Source organism: Octopus bimaculoides, chromosome 2 (assembly GCF_046866305.1).
Source record: "Octopus bimaculoides isolate indiv1 chromosome 2, ASM4686630v1, whole genome shotgun sequence".
Lineage (NCBI taxonomy): Eukaryota > Metazoa > Mollusca > Cephalopoda > Octopoda > Octopodidae > Octopus > Octopus bimaculoides.
In genome coordinates, this window is record NC_142929.1 from 84,785,421 (window position 1) to 84,807,880 (window position 22,460).

General features: G+C 33.8%; 1 protein-coding gene across 1 annotated transcript in view; it reads right to left on the reverse strand.

The window, feature by feature from the left end:
- Nucleotides 1-22,460, reverse strand: part of LOC106872534 (cdc42-interacting protein 4 homolog) — a 298,471-nt gene that overhangs the window by 9,977 nt on the left and 266,034 nt on the right. Inside the window, exons 12-13 of the mRNA XM_052965856.2 lie at nt 15,661-15,809; nt 6,003-6,035 (exon numbers count right to left, since the gene is read on the reverse strand). Coding sequence (XP_052821816.1) covers nt 6,003-6,035; nt 15,661-15,809 — 182 coding nt within the window. The remainder of the gene's footprint in view (nt 1-6,002; nt 6,036-15,660; nt 15,810-22,460) is intronic.

Below are 22,460 nucleotides of genomic sequence, written 5' to 3' on the forward strand. Positions count from 1 at the left end.
AAAATAACAACTGAATCTCTTTCAAACCACATTCTCTCAAGAAGAGGATGAAGACAAAAAGTTAAAATACAGTAGTATTAGCAGAAATGCAAAAAAACTGGACACGAGTCGTAATATCAGAAAGAGATTTGAAAATTTGTTACACAACATAAGCGCAGGAGTGGCTGTGTGGTAAGTAGCTTGCTTACCAACCACATGGTTCCGGGTTCATTCTTACTGCATGGCACCTTGGGCAAGTGTCTTCTACTATAGCCTCGGGCCGACCAAAGCCTTGTGAGTGGATTTAGTAGATGGAAACTGAAAGAAGCCCGTCGTATATATGTATGTGTGTATGTGTTTGTGTGTCCGTGTTTGTCACCCCCAACATCGCTTGACAACCGATGCTGGTGTGTTTATGTCCCTGTAACCTAGCGGTTCGGCAAAAGAGTCCGATAGAATAAGTACTAGGCTTCCAAAGAATAAGTCCTGGGGTCGATTTGCTTGACTAAAAGGTGGTGCTCCAGCATGGCCGCAGTCAAATGACTGACACAAGTAAAAGAGTAAAAGAGTAACATCAAAATTATTTTTTTCTTCTTCCTTCAGTTTGCCACAACTCTTTTTTCCTCTTTCTTTTTGTCTTTTTCAAGTGGAACAAAGAGAGACAGAGAATGTGGGATACACATGAAGAAAGAGTTACATATAGTGAGGAGGTGATGATGTAGGTGAATCATTGACATGAATAGTTCATAGTGAAATTCTTGAGAGAACCCCCCAATGAAACTACTATCATGAATAATGTTAAACATATTAGACACTGCAACATAATAATCTTTGATATCAGACGGAAAAAAAAAAAAAAAGAACCATAGATTTGCTTTATCAGGACATAGGTTAACCACAACATCAATACAATAATAAAGCTGTAAAAACTGGTAAAAGGAAAAGAATTTAAATACTCAATTAAGCAACCTAAATCAGAAACTCTGCTTCCAAATACAGAATCCTTTAAATACAACAATATGCAAATAGCAACAATGACTGATGTATACATTGCTGCCTTATGCATGCATATATTTGTATTAACAAATGTGAGACATATCTATACCTGATAAAACAACATGCAATTTGTCCTCAAAACATATTCTATCTCATCTAACAAGGAAGACTTAACATGGTACTGCAAAATATCAGAAACAGCAGCCAGAATTTCCCACAAACCACATCGTATTGTTTCATATAAGCTTACATACATGCATGAAGCAGCAAGAAAACCTTAATGTCAGATACTGCAGTTAATTGTCCCTCCAATCATATACTTCTGTCCTTTGATACAACCCCCAGGAATTACCAAGTACCTTTGATAGTATGTTATATATATTCTTTTACTGGTTTTAGTAAAAGAAAAGTGATGCCAAGCTAGGGCATCACTTTTAATAGCTAAGTTACTATTTTACATCAGCAAACACCAAGCAGGTTTGGTACACAAAAAACACCAGTTTTTGTGAACCAAATTCTACTTGTCGAAGAAAACTTCTTAACTACACAACTGTGTTTGTATCAATATACACATTTGCCTTACTGTGAGCTCTCAGCTCTAGGAGTCACAGAGGCACTGTCATGACAACTTATCTTGGGTATTTTTAGACATGGTGGTCTCCATATCTCAACAGCCAATTTCTTCCAGAAAGAGAAAAAATTACCCAGTACAGGTGATCTTGGTGCAATCAATGCAATGCTCCAATAACTCAGGCAATTTATCCATATGTATGTGTATGTGTATACACAGAGAGAATAGGAAGAAGGATAAAGTACACATGTAGTGTAACTATATGCAAAGCTTAATATAACATGCAGAAGCTAGCTCATATCCTTATTCTGTCAACTTCATGGTAACTGTTTAACTATTATCTTTCTTATACACGCACACACATGGATCCATATACCTGCATGCCACTTGTTATTTCTGTTAGCTCATTTTCATTTTATTTATGTAAATCATCTGGGACATGAATGTGTTGTACTCTCTTTTTGTATTTGTCTAAATATCTTGTTTGCTGGAGAAAACATAGGACAACTGCTGGGCTGATGACATCAATTGAACACTGAATAAAGTAGAAACACATGTCCACAGCTGTTCTCCTGCTTCAAGACAACCAAACTGACTTTTTCCTTAATGGCATGTCAAATGTTGAAGAGTTTTTCAAATTATCCCTCATCCTTCTCATATCATGGCCCTAATTGTCACTAGGGAACTGTTCTCCTTCTCTGGAAGCAGAGATGACATCAATAAATCGAGAATATATTTTGTATGGTGTTTAATATACCCTTATTTGTCTTTACTGTACATACATACATGCACACACACACACTACATACCCATACACAAATGCAGTCTGTAACTCATAACTACTTTCACCCATGTGCACATGTGTGACAAAGCAGTCATTCAACATGCTAGAAATGGCAACCTGAGCATCTAACATTGACATGGCCAAAATCACATTATCTGGTAGTTTTGGCAGTGGTGTGGCAGAGTTATCACCTGCTAGCAATATAAACAAGAGTGTTTGTAAGTACCAAAAGCCCATATGAGAGGTTCTCACTTAGTAAATATCACAGTATTTTGTGTTCTAACATGACATCCACTTTTAAGTGGGGATAAATATTACTTTTTGGTATTCATACTGCTTTTGTTGCTAATAATTATTTTTACAATATAATGATATACAAAAGGACTGTACAATCACAGCTGGAACACCTTTTATCATATGTCTGTTCAATGAAAACTAACACAAGGCTAATATATATATATAGCAACCATATCACTATCTAATCACACACCTATAGTCCTAAATAAGGAAGGGCACATTTGACTATGAAGGCCTTGATATAACAAAGAAAGATGGAATGATGACAGTTGGAACACATTTTGTTACAGGTTTGCTCAATCGGGCCTAACCTGAGTAACCAATGTCAGAGCTTTTTGAGTACTGCAAGAAAAAGCAGCCAATCTTCTTCAAATCATGTATGCTTGTAACAGTTCTATCACAATGCTACATCAACACCTAAAGGAATATTTTCATGGTTTATCAACATGCTAAAAATAGCAGTTAAAGCATGGGTGAAAGGCTTTTATAGATGGTTTGTTTAAGCTAGAAATAACCAAATTTCCTCCAAGTTATACATCTTATTACTTGAAAATCGAAATTCACCATATATGAAAACAATTGTGAATGTTAAATATGTTATCTTTAAAAATCATGTGTTCACTCTACACACATACAGCTTTTACTCATTGCAGTCATTGGAATGCAGCCATAGTGGGACATCACAATGATGGGATTAGTCAATGAAATCAACTATAGTATTTACTTTTAAGTCTGGTACTACCAGTCTCTTTTTGTCAAACAGCTATATGACAAGCCAACATCAATTATCAAACTGTAAGACACAAATACATACATATAAAAATTTACTCACAAGGCAGTGGTCAACCCAAGGCTGTAGTACTGAGGGACTGAACCAGAAACCACATGGTTGTGAAACAAATGGCTGTGTCAATAACACTACACACACTTAAATGTGAATGTTCTGTTACAACAAACTATATTGTGGTAGATACCATGAAAGAAACTCATATTGGCTTTTGGTGCAAAATTCACTTGTTTATATCACTAGTGGGGAGAAAAATCCCTTCCATCTCCAATGCTGAAACAACCAGATCACATGATTTCGACCTTCCTTGGTCTTGTCAATGATGGACACTCAGCTGTTAGAGATAGCAGCAACTTATCTCCCCACCAGCAATATATAGAGAAACTGCTAGAACAGGTGCTGGTATCGTGATTAGCCAGTGAGCTTGTTAGAAAATATATATTAGCAACAAAGGCAGTATTAATACTGAGAGGTAATATTCATTAGAACAAACTATACTGCATGCAGTAGATACCACAAGAGAAACTCTCATACTGGCTTTTGATGCAAAATTGACTCTTGTTTATATTGCTAGTAGGGAGATAAATCTCCACCATCTCCAGTGCTAAGACCACCAAATCAGGTGATCTGGTAGTCTTGGCACTGGAGATGGCAGGTATTTATCTAATTGCTAGCAATATAAACAAGAATGTATTTTGCACCAAAAGCCAATATGAGAGTTTCTCTCATGGTATCTACTGCAGTATAGTTTACATTACCGGTACTAGGATCAATTGTTTATTCTCTCTCTGTGTGGAAGAAAATAGTTGTATTCAGATCTGGAGATGGGCTTCTACCAAGTTATATTTTATTCTTTTTTACTTGTTCCAGCCATTAGACTGCTGCCATGCTAGGGCACCACCTTGAAAAATTTTAGTTAAAAGACTCCTAGATACTGAACCTGAGATCATGTGACTGGGAAGTGTGAACTTCTTAATGACACAGTCCTGTCTGTATCCATGGTGGATTTAAGCTCAGATTAAAAAGGAGGATAACTAAATACAACAAAACACTTTATTCAATGCTTTGTGTGTTTAAGGTGTTTCCTTTGAAACTATATAGTTACAAGTTCAGTCCCACTGCATGACAGCTTGGCCAAATCTCTAAGCCAGCCAATTCCTTGTGAGTGGAATTGAAAGATGGAAATTGTATGGAAGCCTATCATATTACATTGTGTGTGTTTACATTCTGCAACAGCTTCACTTGAAATTGCTCAGGTAAAAGCAACTGACAATTCTCTGTTGACAAATTGTCTTGCACTTCACTTTTTAAGTGAAGTAAAATAAAAAAACCCTTACTTGAAAAACACATAAGAGTTAGCCACAGGAAGAGCACCAGGCTGTAAAAGAATGCCTCAAAAATATGCCCACATCCAATTTTAAATAAATTAATTAATAAGTTTGTTAAATGATAATAAACTATTTTTCTTTGTTTCCGTGTTGTTCTGTTCTTGATTAATATCCAAATGTAATACTATTTATACAAATCCATAAGAATGTTACAGCTTTATAAGAAAATGATATATGCTTGAGTAGGTTTGAATAGACATCCTTGGTTGTTCGGGAAAAATAAAATCTCAATATTTATTTTTCTAATTTGACTGAGACCCAAGAATACTAATAATGAACTTGTGAGATTTGGATAAAAATAAAATAAGAGCTGCATCAAATACCTGTAAGAAGATAAATACTCTCAGCATTTGCAAAGAAAAATTTATTTGTTCAATGATTAAATCCTAGGTTTATTCAATTCATTTATACCTATATTACTAAATATTAGTATATTCCTGTAAGCTGAAAAATGACAAATTATCTGTTAGTAAGTATTTATACATTTCTCTTAAGTCAATGCAGGTTTTAGAGGTGGAATATTTGAAATATAAATATTCCATGAGATTGGGATTTTTGGAAGTTAGTCAAGAATAACAATGGTAGCAAATGTCCAAATATCCCTACAAAAAGAAAAAAAAAGTACCAGTGAGAAGATTAAATTTCATGCCTTGAGAGGAAAAAAAACCTTTTATATCCTGTCAGATATTAAATTTCCTTTTGTTTTTTAGAAAATGGAATCCCCCACCCAATCTTCTCAAGCTAAGTAATATAGAAATGAAGATGTATTAGAGTTAAATAACTAGTTACAACCAAACTGTAAATGAGCAAGGTGTTAATATTCCTAATATAGAGGCTTTAGGAAACAAACAAGAACTGAATAAGAAAAAAAAAAAAAAACACAGAACCTATTCTATGTATTGTTCTGTTCATGCATTAGAAGAGAAAAAGTGGAGAGATTTCATAGTGTGAAATTCTGGCACAAGTTCCAGCTTTGGGAGGAGACATGGCCAAGTTGGAAATTAATGTGAATGAGCAACATCATAGCTAAGGTAGTAAAATTTTCTGGTTAAAATTTTTTTAAAGAAATTTTAATTTTTTTTAAAGCAAAAAGTATTGAGAGAAATTTGGGTGAAATAGACATGATCCTTGCTATGAAGTTATGAAGGTGTTAAGTATGTTTTCATGACTTAGTGCTACTGGCATAAAATCCCTTCATACCCATTTTCACTGTCTTCTCTGCAAGAACCGTGCCTAAATAAAGAAAGAAAAACATTGTTTTTAAAGACATGTTTATTTATGGTCATGTGCAATCTCTGATGAAGACATTTTCTTCATTACAAAAAAAGTGTCTTTTCCTGTCAAATTGAAACAGACGAAAGAGGAACTTGGCAACTATATGTATTCTAGTTCACAATGATTGTTAACTAAATATTTTAAATATAAAGACTTTGATGTATATGACATGCTAAACTAAGTGAAGAAAATAGTAAAAAAAAGAAAGAGATTAAAAAGAACACAAGAAATGGACAATTATTTAAATAACTAAAATACATATGGAACTGTTTGTTTTTGGGCAATGGAGGAGGAAGGATTAACTACAACTAAAATATCCAGTCTAACACTGCTAACCACATTACTATGAAATTGAAATGGCACCTACAACAATCTAGGTATACTGAAATGAGCAGAGTAATCAATATTTTTCATATATTTTATAATAAAACACATAAGAATAAATATTAACTCTAATAAGAAAATCTATAGATATTGTACAAAATCATCAAAAGAAACATGCCAGATATCAAACAGAAATTGCTAGATTAGCCCCGAAAATAAAACCTGCTCACTACAACAGAATTTTTATTTTCTGTCACTGCTTTACATTAATTTTTTCATGTTTAACCCTTTAGTGCTTAAACAGGCCATATCCAGCCCAAATATTCTACATGTTTTATATTCAAACTGGCAATATCTAGCCTCTCACACTTAACCTACATTGACATTCTAAAAATAAACAATCACATCATTGAAACCTCAAAGCTATAAGATAATGCATGACTAATTCAAAACAATTTGAGTGAAAAAGTATTACATATAACAGAGTAATCTGAACACTAAAGGGTTAAATATATGGGATTAGTATTTACTGGAGCAGCAATTTCTTATTGTTTGAGGACCTCATCACTACTAAATCCAAAAGTCATAAGCTTTGTTCATAGAGATGAAAAACATACTAAGCTGATAAAACAGATAAATGTAAGTAATTTCTAAAGTTCAATGCACAATAGCTTAAGATGATTTTCAGAAATTCATTCAATTCAGCACTTTTTCAAACCATTATAGACAATAAAAGTTATAATAAAGCGCTTTTGAACAGAATCATAAATGAAAATCCTCACCTCTTAATGTGACTGATTCAAAATCTTTTTGCTATTTACATCTAACTGACAATAAAAAAAATTGATAAGTCTACCATTAGTGAAATGAAATAGCTTTCTTTTTATGATAACAGACACTGAAATATATATCACATTGCAAGCCATTGTTAAATTATGTCAAATATTTGATGCTATGAAGAATACTTATTCATAAAGAAATATTTTTTGACTAGGTACAAATCTATGGAAAAAAAAAAAAAAGATATTAGCTGGTATTCATTCCTTCAACCATAGGAGAATGAAAAGCTAAGTTGACCCACAACATGAACTGAACTCAAAATGAGTGTTCTGCTCATGTAGCAAAATGTAACAAATCATATACTAAACAAACTAATAAGATATAAATAAATATTAAGGTTTAGCTGTAGTCTGATGAATGTGAAATGCATGTATATGAATGATATAAATGGTGACAAATGTATACATGTGATTGTTTGGCAAATGTGTAATAATTGAAAGTGCATGAGGAAAGGTGTAGGCAGGAATTCCATTTGATGTACTTAGTGTAATCACAGGAAAGTTAACAGAGAAAGTAGTATTCATGTGTAGAAGCACATGAGCCGTAGAGTCTACATATATATGGGAAATGGATTTTTTTTAATGCCCTGGAGGCTCTCTAGAGGTTGTAGATAATTTCTGTTACCTAGGTGACATAATTAGCAGTGGAAAGGATATTCCAAGAGTGTAATTACTAGAATAAGAAGAGGATAGAAAAAATTAAAATAGCTTTTACTTCTGTTGGCAACCAAAGCTCTCTCCCTTGGAGTGAATGGTGCTTGTGCATAAACTGCAATGCTACATGGTAGCAAGATGTGGTGCCTGAATGCAGAAGATACATGAAGATTAGAGAGAAATCAGCATCATCATCATTATCGTTTAACGTCCGCTTTCCATGCTGGCATAGGTTGGGCAGTTTGACTGAGGATTGGTGAGCCAGAGGCTGCACCAGGCTCAATTTGTTCTGGCAATGTTTCTACAGCTGGATGCTCTTCCTAACGCCAACCACTCTGAGAGTGTAGTGGGTGCTTTTTACGTGCCACTGGCACGAGGAACAGTCAGGCGGTTCTGGCAATGACCACGCTCATGCTCAAAAGGTATTTTTACGTGCTACCTGCATGGGAGCCAGTCCGGCGGCACTGGCAATGACCATGCTCGAATATTGTTTCTCAGGTGCCACCAGCACATGAACCGGTAAGGCGATGCTGGGTATGATCATGCTTGAATGGTGCTTTTCACGTGTCACCGGCACGGGAGCCAATCCGTAGCCCTGTGCTTTTGACATTCCACCGGCACGAGTGCCAATCAGGCGGTACTGTCATCAGCTATGTCAGCGATAAAGAAATAAAGTGAGTATGCTCATTGGATGTGCAATGTCAGTGTACATGTATGAAAGAATGCTAGTATATTGCGAGAAAATTAGGCATAAAAGGAATTAGATGTAATGTGCAAGAGAAAAGACTACACTGATTTGGTCATGTGATGCATATGGTTGAGAACAGGTGCATAAAGAAGTGTCAGTCACTTAAAGTGAATGGAATTTGTGGAAGAGGGAGACCCAGGAAGACCTGGGCCGATATAGTGAGGGCACCAATCTCAAGATGCTGAGCCTTAAGAAGGCGGTGACAAAGGACCAAAATATCTGGTGCTTTGCTATGCTTGAAAACATCTGCCCACTACAACAAAATTAATATCCTAAAAACAACTTGGAAAATGCTTGTATATGGTGAAGCTCTGCTCCACCTCTATTCTCTGCCCCAAAAAGCTTCTCCGTACTCTCATCACTTCTTTATCTCTGATATTATCTGTCTATCATAATCACCTGATAGGCACATACTATGCACCTCACCCTTTCATTACTTCTTCTCATAACCACTTCCATTTCTCGCATCTTTTTCTGGCCATGTTCTCTCCTCTTTGCTATACTCCATCCACCTCTTTCATCCCCTATCTCTCCCAATGCCCACACATATGTAACATAACCTCCTCTCCCTTGAGCCATTCTTACATCTCTCATCCTCAATTACTACAGCCACTCTATTCCAGCAAACCATCTCCCCTTATAATCATATGAAATTTTCCCCTGTCCCCCTCCTAATCCAATCCTCTGTACCATTTCACCTATATTCTTCCCCATTGTGCCTTGAGGGTATGTCCTGACACATATCCGCCACCATCTCTCCCACTCTATCTTTCTCTCCAAGTCTTCTCCAACTAGGATGTCTTTGTATCTCTTTTACAGTAAGATGCCTATCTCTATCCCTCTCTCATTCTTTTAACCTCACATCAACTGGTACAAAGCCACCTCTCTCAATACTATTCCCACCTCCTCCCAGTTGAGGTGAATGTCTTGTCTTGTAAGCTGCTCGGTGACTCCACCAGTGTTGGTGCCACACAAAAGCCCCACTTAGCATTAAGAAAGGTATCCAACCATAGAAACCAGGCCAAAACAGACAACAGAACTTGGCAGAGCCCTCTGGCTTGCCAGCTCTTATCAAACTGTCCAACCCATGCCAGCATGGAGAATGGACATTAAGTGATGATGATGTGCAAGCTATGGAATAAGTAAATATGACCAGTTGGTCTGTGCACATATCTAATATATTCACTATTGTATTAATATAAATATGTGAGTGATATATTACTATGTTAATGCCCAGCCGTCTATAATTATCTAGGTGTCAATCATCTAATTACACATCAAAGAGCAATATTGATTTCATCATTCTGTTGGAAGTTAGAGCTTAAAACCTCAAGTCAAAGAAACTGAGATTAGTAATAGGAAGATTGTAATTTGGCTTCTTGTTAGAGCTTTGTCAGCTCTGCAACTATTAAATTATAGCATGCTTTAATTTATTCACGGCGATGTACAATAGTGCAAACTTGACAATTAAGTTCTGATGAAAATTACAGAAGGTGCTACACAAATAAATAAATTATTTAACTTCCATTTTTTCTATCATCGTAGACATCCATAGAGTGGTGGATTGACAGAATCTTTAAAGCAAAAAGAGCCTTGTGGAATTTCATCACGGTTTTTACTTTCTGAGTTCAAATACTGCTAAGGCCAACTTTTCTGTCATCTCTCTGGGGTAGATAAAACAAAGCACCAGTCAAATACCAGGAGTTGATGGAAGTATCTACACCCCAACTTACAAAACTGCTGACTTTGTATCATGAATAATAGCTTCACTAGCTGTCCAAAAGGACAATCAATGATTCATGCATTGTTGAGAGGAAATTTTTGAATTGAAACAGATGTTTGAATATAAGTTGAGTATAAAATTTCAAATTGGAATTTATGACAATACAAGAATCAAATTCCTGATCTTCCTGTTATTGATCCTCAATATTGGTTCATAAAATATATTTACAGCAAGAACTCCTATGCAATATGATGCTGCTTTAGATAATAATCATGAATGAATATGTAGAGTTAAATCAAACATTTCATCAAATGTTTGATTGTTTGGAATAGATTAAACTCCACTAAATTCAATCAAATATAAAGAGGACATGTTTTTAGATGTGATAAAAAAAAGAAAAAAAAAAGTAAGCAGTATCTATAATATCAGTTGCTTTTTAAGAGCATATTCAGACTAAGAACCCTCTTTATTTTTTGTAGATCAGTTATCTTTCATAGTGACAAGATATCCTTCATAATGTCAACAAAATACATAGTGTTACCTGTAATAAAATGAAGTACTCAGCTAAATTCTTAAAGAAAAATTTAGTAAAATAACTTAGTCATTATTAGATTGATGTTTGGAACATAACATGAAATTTTGATAGGTTTCAATCTAAATCACTTTAAAACAAGGAGTTTGTATCATTGAATTAGTGGTGAATTAAGGTTGGCTGGTATCAAAAGGGCTAATCTACTGAAGCTATCATGTAAACACTAAAATAAAATGAACAAGTTATCAAATTAGAATTACTGCAGTTTATTAAGTTATAATGTGCAAAAAAATGTTTAATTTGAAAGCTTACTATATCTCAATCCCAACGTCTCATATACAGAGTAGTAAATACTAAGATAAAATAATGGAGACCAAAAATTAAAAAAAAAAAACTTAACTCCAAAAATTAAATGAAACATCTATCAAAAATAAAATCTACAGTAGTTATATTGGAAGAAAATAAAAAATAATTTACTATTTGAAGATACATATATGTCAGTGCAAATATGCATATATTGTATGCATGTGTGTGTGCATACACACACACACACATTTATGCCCAATCTCACAAATGTGCAATGGAAGATGAAAGCGTCAAATGGACAAGTCAACAATTCAGTATTATGCGCTCATATGAAACTGAGTTATATTATCTGTGAAAAGCTACCATTACATCTTAGAGGAGATATCTTGCTCACACAACATTTTTGAAACCAGCTCTGCTTATAGGGGCTTGCAGCAATAACTTCATTAGTACTACTGGTGTTGAATGTAAAACAGAAGATATTGAATAGGTCTAACCCGACAAGATGTGTATTAGCTGCTGAATAGAGAAAATAGTTTAAGATGTGTAAGAAATGTTTTTAAAAACAAGTACTTGCCTTTCTAGTTAGGCTTTAGTGACAAATCATTTGATAAATGAACAATCAAAATACCATATAGATAAATACATAGTTGGGTAATCATTATAATCCAATACAGTTCATGCTAGGCTTTATGTGACAAATACAATAAATGACAAAAAAAAAGAAAAAAAAAGTCTAATTTAACACTTACTAACCAACAGAATCAATTAAAAGCCAGTCTTCAGTATTTAAAGCACGATCTAAAGATTTAAGCTTTCTTCTCCATTGAGGTGAAGGTTTCAAAGAAATTCAACATTAAATTGTTCAAGAAAATTGAGCATGTTTTTAAATACTTTAAAGATTTTGACAGTATCAGAGAGAATAACCTCAAATAATAGTAGGCTAAAAAACTTTTGCAAAAATACAAGGAGATTGAGATGGTAATCTTCTAGTATAGGGAGGTAAAAAAAGTAAATAAAAATACAAGGGAAATAATTTACGTCTTACTAGTATTATCCGTACTACTCTGATTGAAGTTAACTGTTTATATATAAATCACACACGTGATTGAATATCATAGTTTCTTTCGTTTTTAATTGACGAGTGAGGATTTCGTTTTGAGGAACAATAAGTTGTTGTGCAGCCGGTCTTCCACGAGGCATTTTTGATCTCTATGATATTCAATCACGTGTGTGATTTATATATAAACAGTTAACTTCAATCACATGTGTGATTTATTTATAAACAGCTAAAAAAAAAAAACACATTTCAGAGTAGTATGGATGATACTAGTTCTTACTAGTAAGTTATTTCCCTTGTATTTTTATTTACTTTTTTTCACCTCCCTATACTGGAAGATTACCGATTGAGATTATGAATGATTCTATGGAATTCTTCAAGCTCAGCATTATGAATTACAGTTGAATTGTATTTACATAGAGAAATTTAATGGAGAATAGGTCAAATCAAATGGATCAAGACCAAAGGATCTAAGTAAAAATTATGGGAGTACAGAAACAAAATTAGTTACAACTTTACTAAAGAGTCCTGAATTGGAGAAGGAAAACTGACAAAAAGTTAAAGCAAAACTATTTTTCAATGCTTTCATTATATTTAAAAAAAACAAAATGGGAAAAATTTTTTTTTTTAATAACTTCAAGAAGTGTGAATATAGAAACAGATATAGGATAAGATGGAAAACATCACTGTATGACTTTAAAATAGAAACCCTATTTTAAGATATAGTTTGAAGATTGATCTCAGGACCTTGAACCTCATGGAGATGACAAAGAATCAGGATAACTGGTGATATGCAGTTTTCCAGAAGACCCGCTTACCTCAATGAAACTAAGTCCTGGTAGAGCTGTGTGTGTGTATATATACACACATACACACACACATACTTTATTTGTGCATTAAGGCTACCATTGGTTTCATGTTAAGAAATATCTCAACAATTCTTCAAGCAGGTCACATAGAAAAATTGGTGTTCATCTCCATTTTGGATAAAAACAATACACAAATAAAGGAGCTTTAGCCACTAATTTGGTGTTGAGCACTAATTGTCATTCTTCAACATATATATGCACAACAGAGCCCTTTGCCTAAATTCTTTCCTCCTCAAGACATCCACTGTCATTTATCACCTTCCTAACTGCAGTTCTTTGATACTACTTTTTTACACAGAACCATTTCACTTGTTATCCATCCTCCATCCATTAATATTGTTCTGTCCACCCACACCTTCACTGTGTCACTAAATTTTCTCCCTCACCCCATATATCTCACTCTCTTCATACATTATGCCTGCCTCTTTTCCCCATCCACTTCTGTAACTTGTCATTTCTCTTTCATCCTTCAGTTTACTGCATCATCACTACTACCCTGCTGCATTACACTATCAGATATCCCTTACTCCTCCACTCACTACTGGCCCTTCTGTCCCACTCATTGCTACTCCTCTAGTCCACCTTGACAACTCATCATTACTATTATCACTTTCTATCACCATGGGTCCTCTACAATAATAGACCTGTTCTGTTCTGGCCCTTTCATACTTTATCCCATTCTACTCCTTATCTCCAAGTATAAAGTTGCCTTCTCATCTCAGGGTTCATAACCTTACAAACTGCATGACAACCATACTAGTGCTGGTGGCACAAAAAAAGCACCCAGTTATATGTGTCAAGTTGTTGGCACCCAACCACAGCAACCATGGCAAAGCAGACAGTGGAGCATGATGCTGTCCTTTGTCCATGGGATCCTATCTAACCCATGCCAGCATGGAATGATTAAGAACAAAAGTAGTAGTAAGGATTTCTAACATAAAAAATTTTCTTCATTATGTGACTGCTATATCCTATCATCATCATCATCATCATCATCATCATCATTGTTTTAACATATATTTTTCCATGCTTGCATGAATCAGACAAGAGTATGTCGAGGCAGAGCTTTCTATGACAAGATACCCTTCCTCTTGTCAAGCGCCATTGTTTCCATGTATGTTAGTCAGCTTCCAGTTTGTTGAACAACAAATAACCCAGATGTGTCTACATGGAGAACTGGAAAGAAATGAAATCATATAAAAGCGTCTTCTGTTTATAAAGATCCTGCAACATGTCAAAATGTCAGGAAGCCTGGACATGCTTTTGTGGTGCACTGGAAGCAAACGACACCATCAACAAAGCAAGTGTTTACAATCAGCAAATGAAAGACACATGTAGACAAGGGAAATATGAACTGGTACAAACACACAAATATATGCAGGCTTCTTTCTGTTTCCATCTACCAAATCCATTCACAAGGTTTTAGTCAGCCCAAGGCTACAGTAGAACACAATTGTTCAAGGTACAGTAGTGGTACTGAACTCGAAATCACATAGTTGGAAAGCAAGCTTCTTAACTACAGTCACATCTGTGCTTATTATTCTTGTTTATTTATTTGTTCATTATAAATGTTTTAAAAGTAGCAGTCTAGCTCCATTGTTCTTGCATGATGAAACAAAAAGAAATGCTGTATACAAAAGATTAAAGCAAATAATAATTCTTTCTACTATATGCACACAGCCTGCAATTTTGTACCAATTTTGAAATAAATATCAGTCAACCTCAGTGCTTGAGTGATACTTATTCCATTGACTCCAAAAGGATAGAAGGCAAAGCAGACCTCGGTGAAATTTGAACTCAGAATGTAAAGACTGACAAAATGCTTAGCAGCATTTTGTTCAGTATGATAATGACACTGCTAGTTCGCTGCCATATTAAAGCAAATAACTTCAACAATGATTTCTAACATTCATATGATTTAATCAACATGTATATATTATTGGTCCTTATTTACCACCAACAGGCCTGCTCTATAGCTTTATCAATGCATCAAAAATTCCAAAAGGTTTTTGTGGAAAATTTTATTGTACATGCAGCCATGATATACAATGAAACAAAAACATTTAAAAAAATAATTTAATACTTTTCTTTGTTTTAAATTAATTTCATCCTTAACTATAGATTTACTACTACAATAAAATAAGCTTCATTTAAATCTATATGGCAAAGCTTACTCCATTGAATTTTAGCTGACAGACATCAAATAAAAGATGTGATTAACCTAAGGTGCAAACTTCAAATAACTTCAAGCACTGAAATTTGCCTAATTTGTTCCAAAGCACTGCCATTTGTAACAAGATGGTATGTAATAGTTACCACAGAATAGTTTCAACATTATTTTAAGATTTTTTGATTTAGATCTTTTAAAATTTCACCCCATCTTTTTTGTAAATAACAAACAAGTACACTAACCAAATAAAATAAAGCAGCAAGAACATATAGATATGTAAACATAAAAAAAAAAAAGGAAAGAAATTTTTCAGTAACATGATGATCAAATTTAGAGCAATTACCGAAGAAATACTCACGCATAGTGGTGTGCAATGGGAGTTCCTGGAGCAGATATGTAGGGACCTGTATTTGACTGAACGCTGCTCTCAGAGGGACTGTTAGACAAAGAGTCATTAGCAGTACTGTGTCTTCTAACCACTTTGCCTTCTGCATCAGCCATGTAATTCTGCAGCAGAAAATAAAATATTTTAGATAACTTCTTTAACACATACTCCATTTCTACCTACCATCTTTCTGATTGATTTTCAAACCATACAATTCTTGTTCAAACAAACATACAAGAAGGATAATGGCTCAAGGAAGCAATACATATACGACACTAATTTTTGTTCTTCTTCAAAGTGACAACCTGATAACATATGGAGAAAAAATTTCTTCAACCCTTTCAAACATGAAAACATATTATTTCAACTTAGAATTACATGAAATGGAGTACAGTATAAGACAATATAGCTTATTTTCATCCCCTGCATAGGCAATATAATTCATTATGAGAGCTTAAATGAAATATATATTTGATGTCTTAAATATACTTCTTAAACAAGCTATACAAATATAAAATGATCAATCTGTTATTAGTCAACATGCATGTTTTGATTATATGTATCTTAATTTTCAATGAGGCTACAGAAAATTAAACTTTTAACATAGGTTTATAAGTTTGCAAACACAAACACTGAATAGAAATATTTTGCATCAAAACAGATAAACAGGTAGCCAAACAGGAAAGAAAATTTTGTTTTAATGGTTTATATTATCTACCCATCAAAAAAGAAAAAAAAATCAAGACATTTAGAAACAGTTCCTCTGAAGCAATGAAGCAAACAGAGCTGTATAGCAGTCAAGTTTCAGTAAAAAGCAAATAAAGTGAACAGATTTAAACAATTAGACAGATATAACTGGTGAAACACATGATAGTTCAAACAATATTTATCACTATTGACACAATAAATTCTACTGAAAACTTAATCCATATCTGAGTACAGCATATAAATTTGCAAGGTGACCATTCAGGATAATTTGATGGTAGAGTCCAATCTATTTGGTTAGCAAACAAACGTGAAAACGTTTGTTTGATATGCAATAACCTATAATGAATCAATATTTTGCATAGGGGTATTATATTTCAAACCAACACACTTGTTAAAAGGCTTATTAACCCTTTAGTGTTCAGACTGGCCAAAACCAGTCGAAAATAATTCCCCTTTATTTGTTTGAACCAGCCAAATCTGGCCATATCTCAAATCACTAAAAAAATAAACAAATCACATTATCGAATTCTCGTAGCTTTCAGATAATGTGCGATAAAACCTTTCCTGCCTTTATTCAAGTAAAAATACCATGAAAGTTTTTAAACCTCTTGGTATTTTCAATGTTTGAAGAGAAGTGTATATCTTAGTTCTTAACGATATGGCATCAGCAAGTAGCGATTACAACTTCAACAGTTTTACTTTTGATGACGTTTGTTGGATGAGGAAGATTTTGATAATGAAAGTGATAAAAATGAAAGTGATGAAAATGATACTGAAAACATTACAGCGACATGGTTTTTGGTTACTACATCAACCACAATTCCCAATTTCACAGAAAAGACTAGTCCGCAACACAGTCTACTTCCCAATGCTCAACCATTAGACTATTTATTTTTATTTTTACCGAAAAGTTTTTTTGAAACTCTCATGGAGGAAACAAATAAACATGCTCAATGCATAATTTCTATTTGTGGAAGACCTGATCCACTATGGCAGCCAACTGATACTGCAGAAATGTGAGCTTTATTTACTATAAACATTATGTTTGGTATCAAGCAGAGACCTCGACTGTGGAACTACTGGAGTCCTGATTTCGAGCATTATGTCTAATTATAGTTAATTCATATATTGTTTATGTAAAAAAAACCACAAGGTCCCTCTACCACAGAAGGACTATGAGCATTTGAAATTTCAGGTTGACATCGCATCTCAGTTACATGAGGGCTATTCTTCCAGAAAGCACAGAACTGGAAGAAACACAAAATTAACTGAGATGGATGTCAACAGAGAAAATAGTGACTTCCATAAAGTAGAAAAAAATAAATGGAAGAAAAAAATGTTTGCAGACTGTGTTCGCTGCAAAAAAGAAAAACTGTGAAACTCATATATGTGTTTGTTTTGCAAAGTGCTCTTGTGTAAAGGGTGCTTTGGACAGTTTCACGATAAAAATATGGCATAACTATATTTTGTTGTTTGATAGTAATACTATCATATATTCCTTCCATTTTATTACAAATAATATGTGAAAGTGAGAAATACATATTAATTTGTAGTATGTTACACACCTGTATTCACCTTTGTCTCACCTGTTAATGAGGTTTTTAATTAGATGCATTATTATGTAAATGTATTCATTAAATTGTGTGAGAGTACATAGCCAATGGTATATTGACAAGTAAAAGAGTTTTGTACTTTATTTTCAATGAAAATGTTTGAATGAAATATAGAGAAAGAATAAAATCTTGTACCAATTACAACTGTATTTTAATTAATGTACCTTATCTTGAAAAGTGGCAAAATTGTTGGCGGTTAACATCTGGGATAATTTTATAAACAAATCAAATAGGTAAGAGGCATTAAGAATTTCAATTTTAGTGTTTAATCAGTGTTATTGCTTTTACACCTGTTAATTAAATGTATCTGCCCATAAAAGTCAAAATTAATCAGAAAAATCAGCTAAAATTGCATAACTATAAACCACTGGTATATAAGCACCCACTGACAAAATTTCAAATCTGTATGCAAAGTTACAAGCAAATACCAATTACACCTGTATTTTAATTAATTCAAATTAATGTACCTCATCTTAAAAAGTGGCAAAATTGTTGGCGGTTAACATCTGGGATAATTTTATAAACAAATCAAATAGGTAAGAGGCATTAAGAATTTCAATTTTAGTGTTTAATCATAGTGTTATTACTTTTATACCTGTTAATTAAATGTATCTGCCCATAAAAGTCAAAATTAATCAGAAAGATCAGCTAAAATTACATAACTATAAACCACTGGTATATAAGCACCCACTGACAAAATTTCAAATCTGTATGCCAAGTTACAAGCAAATACTGTGGACACCCCTCTTGAACCTGAATAATTCAAAATAAATAAACATTACATTTGACAGATTAATCTGAACACTAAAGGGTTAATGCATTATTGTTTATTAAGTTATGAATTAGAATATTTATTTGGAACATATAAGTTTGAGCATAATACAAAGGTCATGAATTTTTCAAATATTTAACCTTTAGCACACTGCATTTTCTGTAGAATTGTTTCCCCTGTTACTGTCCTGTTACTACAGGAGAGAAAACTCATATGACATGATGCACCAACAGTGTTCTAAAGGTTAAATAATTTCTTGTAATGACAGCAAACCAACATTTCCTTATTATTATTTTTATTAATTATTATTATTATTAGCAATAACAAGAGTGTGATATGATCTGTAATAAATAGAGATTGGCTCTGTTTATTGAATTGAACAATATTTTGGCAGTGTCTGCCTTCCTTGGGTTCAAAATGGAAAAATGCATAAATACAAAAATTCAAAATATGTGTGTCTTTATAGGCAAAATGGCACCATCAATTTCTGCTTTTTCAAAACTGGTAACAAGGAAAAATAAAAAATAAAATAGGAAAGACAACATTTAGTCAAAAAGTTTTGTGTAAATGTGATAGAAATCGCCTGTTATTTTGTTCATTCTTCATCAATAATTCACAAATATATTTATCCTTGTGTTTTGAGGAGTGAAATGCAGTAGAATCAGAATATTTTCAGAGAATGTGCACTTTCAAGTATTCCTCAAAATTACAGTTGTGTGATATAAAATGTTCAGTAAGTTCTGTTGAACAACTGTTAATGTGCCTGACATCATTTTTATCCCCATTGAATCTTTATTTTATTGTTCTGCTGTGCAACCAACATAAATCAAGTTGTGTTTGATGCATTCTGCTGTGTCCCACCTTCTGAATAAATCACAACATTTCTATTATAGTCTGTGAACAGGGCCTACCTCTGTTTTTCAGGGTACATCGTTCAAAAACTCTAATGGTAGTTTTATTGGGGTTAGAGGCAGTGGTTACCTTACATTTTTATGGCATCTACAGGCTACAACAAATGGATGAAAGAATATTTGTTTGAAATGAGGATATTTTTCTGAAGTACACTGGTAACTCTCATGAAACACTTTTGAAATACCAGTGAAATTTTGGTGCCAGTTAATCACTAAAGGAATTTAATCACAAATTTTACTTTGGCTGATAAAATTAAACATGAAAGTTTGACTTTCCTTGCTAACTTTAGTTACGTCATTTGCGATTTCATTAAATCATGATTCACAGTAACCGTGTTTGACATAATGGTGAACAAAAGTATGTTTCCAATAACCCCCTATGTCAGTACCAATCTGTTTTATCTTTAAAACCTGGGACTTTTGATTTGACTTAATTGCATGATGTGGATGAATGTGAAGATGATGTGGATTTGCAAAATAACTGTCGCTGTTCAGCCTTCTGAAAACTTAATTTTTGTGTCCAAAAATTTGACACTTGTTTTTGAAAAACTCAACAAGGAATTTATATCGGGCTTACTGCCATAGTGTTTTCACAAAGCAGTTACAGAAATGCAAAAACTTATGTAAATTACCCTGTGACTCTTCCCAAACAAAAAGGATATCATCAATGAACTGTAACCAGAGTATTGGTTCATGACTGTGCAGGGATCTGAATGTCTCTCATAACTGTTATTGGGGTACCCATGGTGTATCCCCTCATGGTGTTACTTTATAACATATACTTCAATAATTTACTGAGAAAATTAGATGGAATACTTTAGTTTGACCATTTTTCAAAGGCATCCATGCAAGCCTCTCACTCTTCCCACTTTCATCGTGGTCAATGTTGGGGTATAGTAAAGAAACATCCATGGTTACCAAAAAACAGCTTTTGACACTACTTCCCATGTTGGTTATGTTTGAGGGAATCTATACAAATCCTATCACATAACCATACACAATAATAAAATAAGCAACATGAAACCTTTTCTATATGCACTCATGAATTCTCACTGATATACAGTTTGGATGTCATATGATCTCACTTAATTAAATGAGTATATCTACATTATCATCATATCCTTTTTATCTTTTTATTTTATAGATTCTCATTTTTCCCCTTAATTCATATTTATGCATCCCACCTAAATTATAATTAATCGAATACCTATTCAGTTGTAACACTATTGTTATTAAATGTTTTTCAAGTGATGCCAAATGTTTTGCTTTTTCATTTTTAAAAAAAATCTATATCCAACCACTCAAGGAGAAACCACTTCTACCCACCTTTAATAGGTATTTTCAGCACCACATTATTCAGTTGCAGTTCAAGCCAGAGTTTTAGAGATAAGCCAAATTGAGCATACATAGTACATACCTGTTACATTACATCAATTGATTGAAAACTCCTTATATATATATATATATCTATATCTATATCTATATATATATATATATATATATATATATATAGGTAAAGTAAAAGTTAGAGGCAATACTTGACAATTGTAAGCACCTGTGTATGCCAGCTCGTGGTTATGCAAAATACCGAAAGGAACTTCACCTCTTATATCGCACCTTTCTTCCTCCTTTAACGCCGATGTGATATAATTTCTTGGGAGAGAAATACTTTTGCGGCTGAAGATAGCTTTGTATTGTCAATTACACACTGATATAAAGCTTGAAACACGTGTACCGCAGAATCCTTTGTGTTTTTGTTGTCATTTTTGGCATTTACAATTTATATATATATATATATATATATATACATACACACACACACACACACACATACAAGTGGGTACCCAAAAGAAACTGGAATTTTGCAATATCATTTTATTCACTTAGTTGTACATGTTTATACATTTATCGCCTTCAAAGTACTCTCCATTTGAAGCAATGCATTGGTCCAGATGTGTTTCCACTGCTCGAAGCAGTGCTGGAACTCTTGCAAAGTGATGCCCTTTAATGTCTCTGTCATTTTTTTTATTCAACTCTTCCACATCTGCAAATTCTGTAGTACCAGCTTTCGTCACCAGTGATCACCTTCGAAAAAGGGTCTGGATCAATTTTCAGCTGTCCTTTCAGTTCATGACACACATTCAGTTGTGACTGCTTTTGATCTTACATGAACAAGGGAGATGCAAATTTTGCTGCAACTCTTTTCATTCGCAATTCTTTGTTCAAAATTCGTTAGCAAATGCTCCAGTATGCACTAGTTATATCAACAAGTTTGTCAATTGTTTGGCGATGGTTCTCCATGATCAGTTCATGAATTTTCATGATATTTTCATTTGTTTGGAAAGTCAACGGTTGCTCTAAACAAGGTTGGTCTTCAATTCCTAAAGCATGAAAACCCCTTGTAAACCCCCTTGTAAACTTGTGTTTTGCTTGTGGCAGTGTCCCTGTAAGCTGTTTGAAGCATGACAACTGTTTTGATTGCTGTCTTCCCCAGAAGAAAACAGAATTTCATAGAAGCATGCTGTTCCTTTGTTTTAACCATCACAAAAGTCAATGAAAAGGGGAGAAGCACTGCAAAACAAAGACGCACCATGTGACAATATGACTTCAATTGCCGATGCTGGTTGGCAGACTGATGCCTGAAGGTCACATCAAGTGGCTTTTAGCTGTGAAAGCCTGAACTACAACGGTCTTGTCCCACAGAAAATGTTTCCAGCTACTTTTGAGTAACTCCTCGTATATACATATAAATATATACAATACGTATAT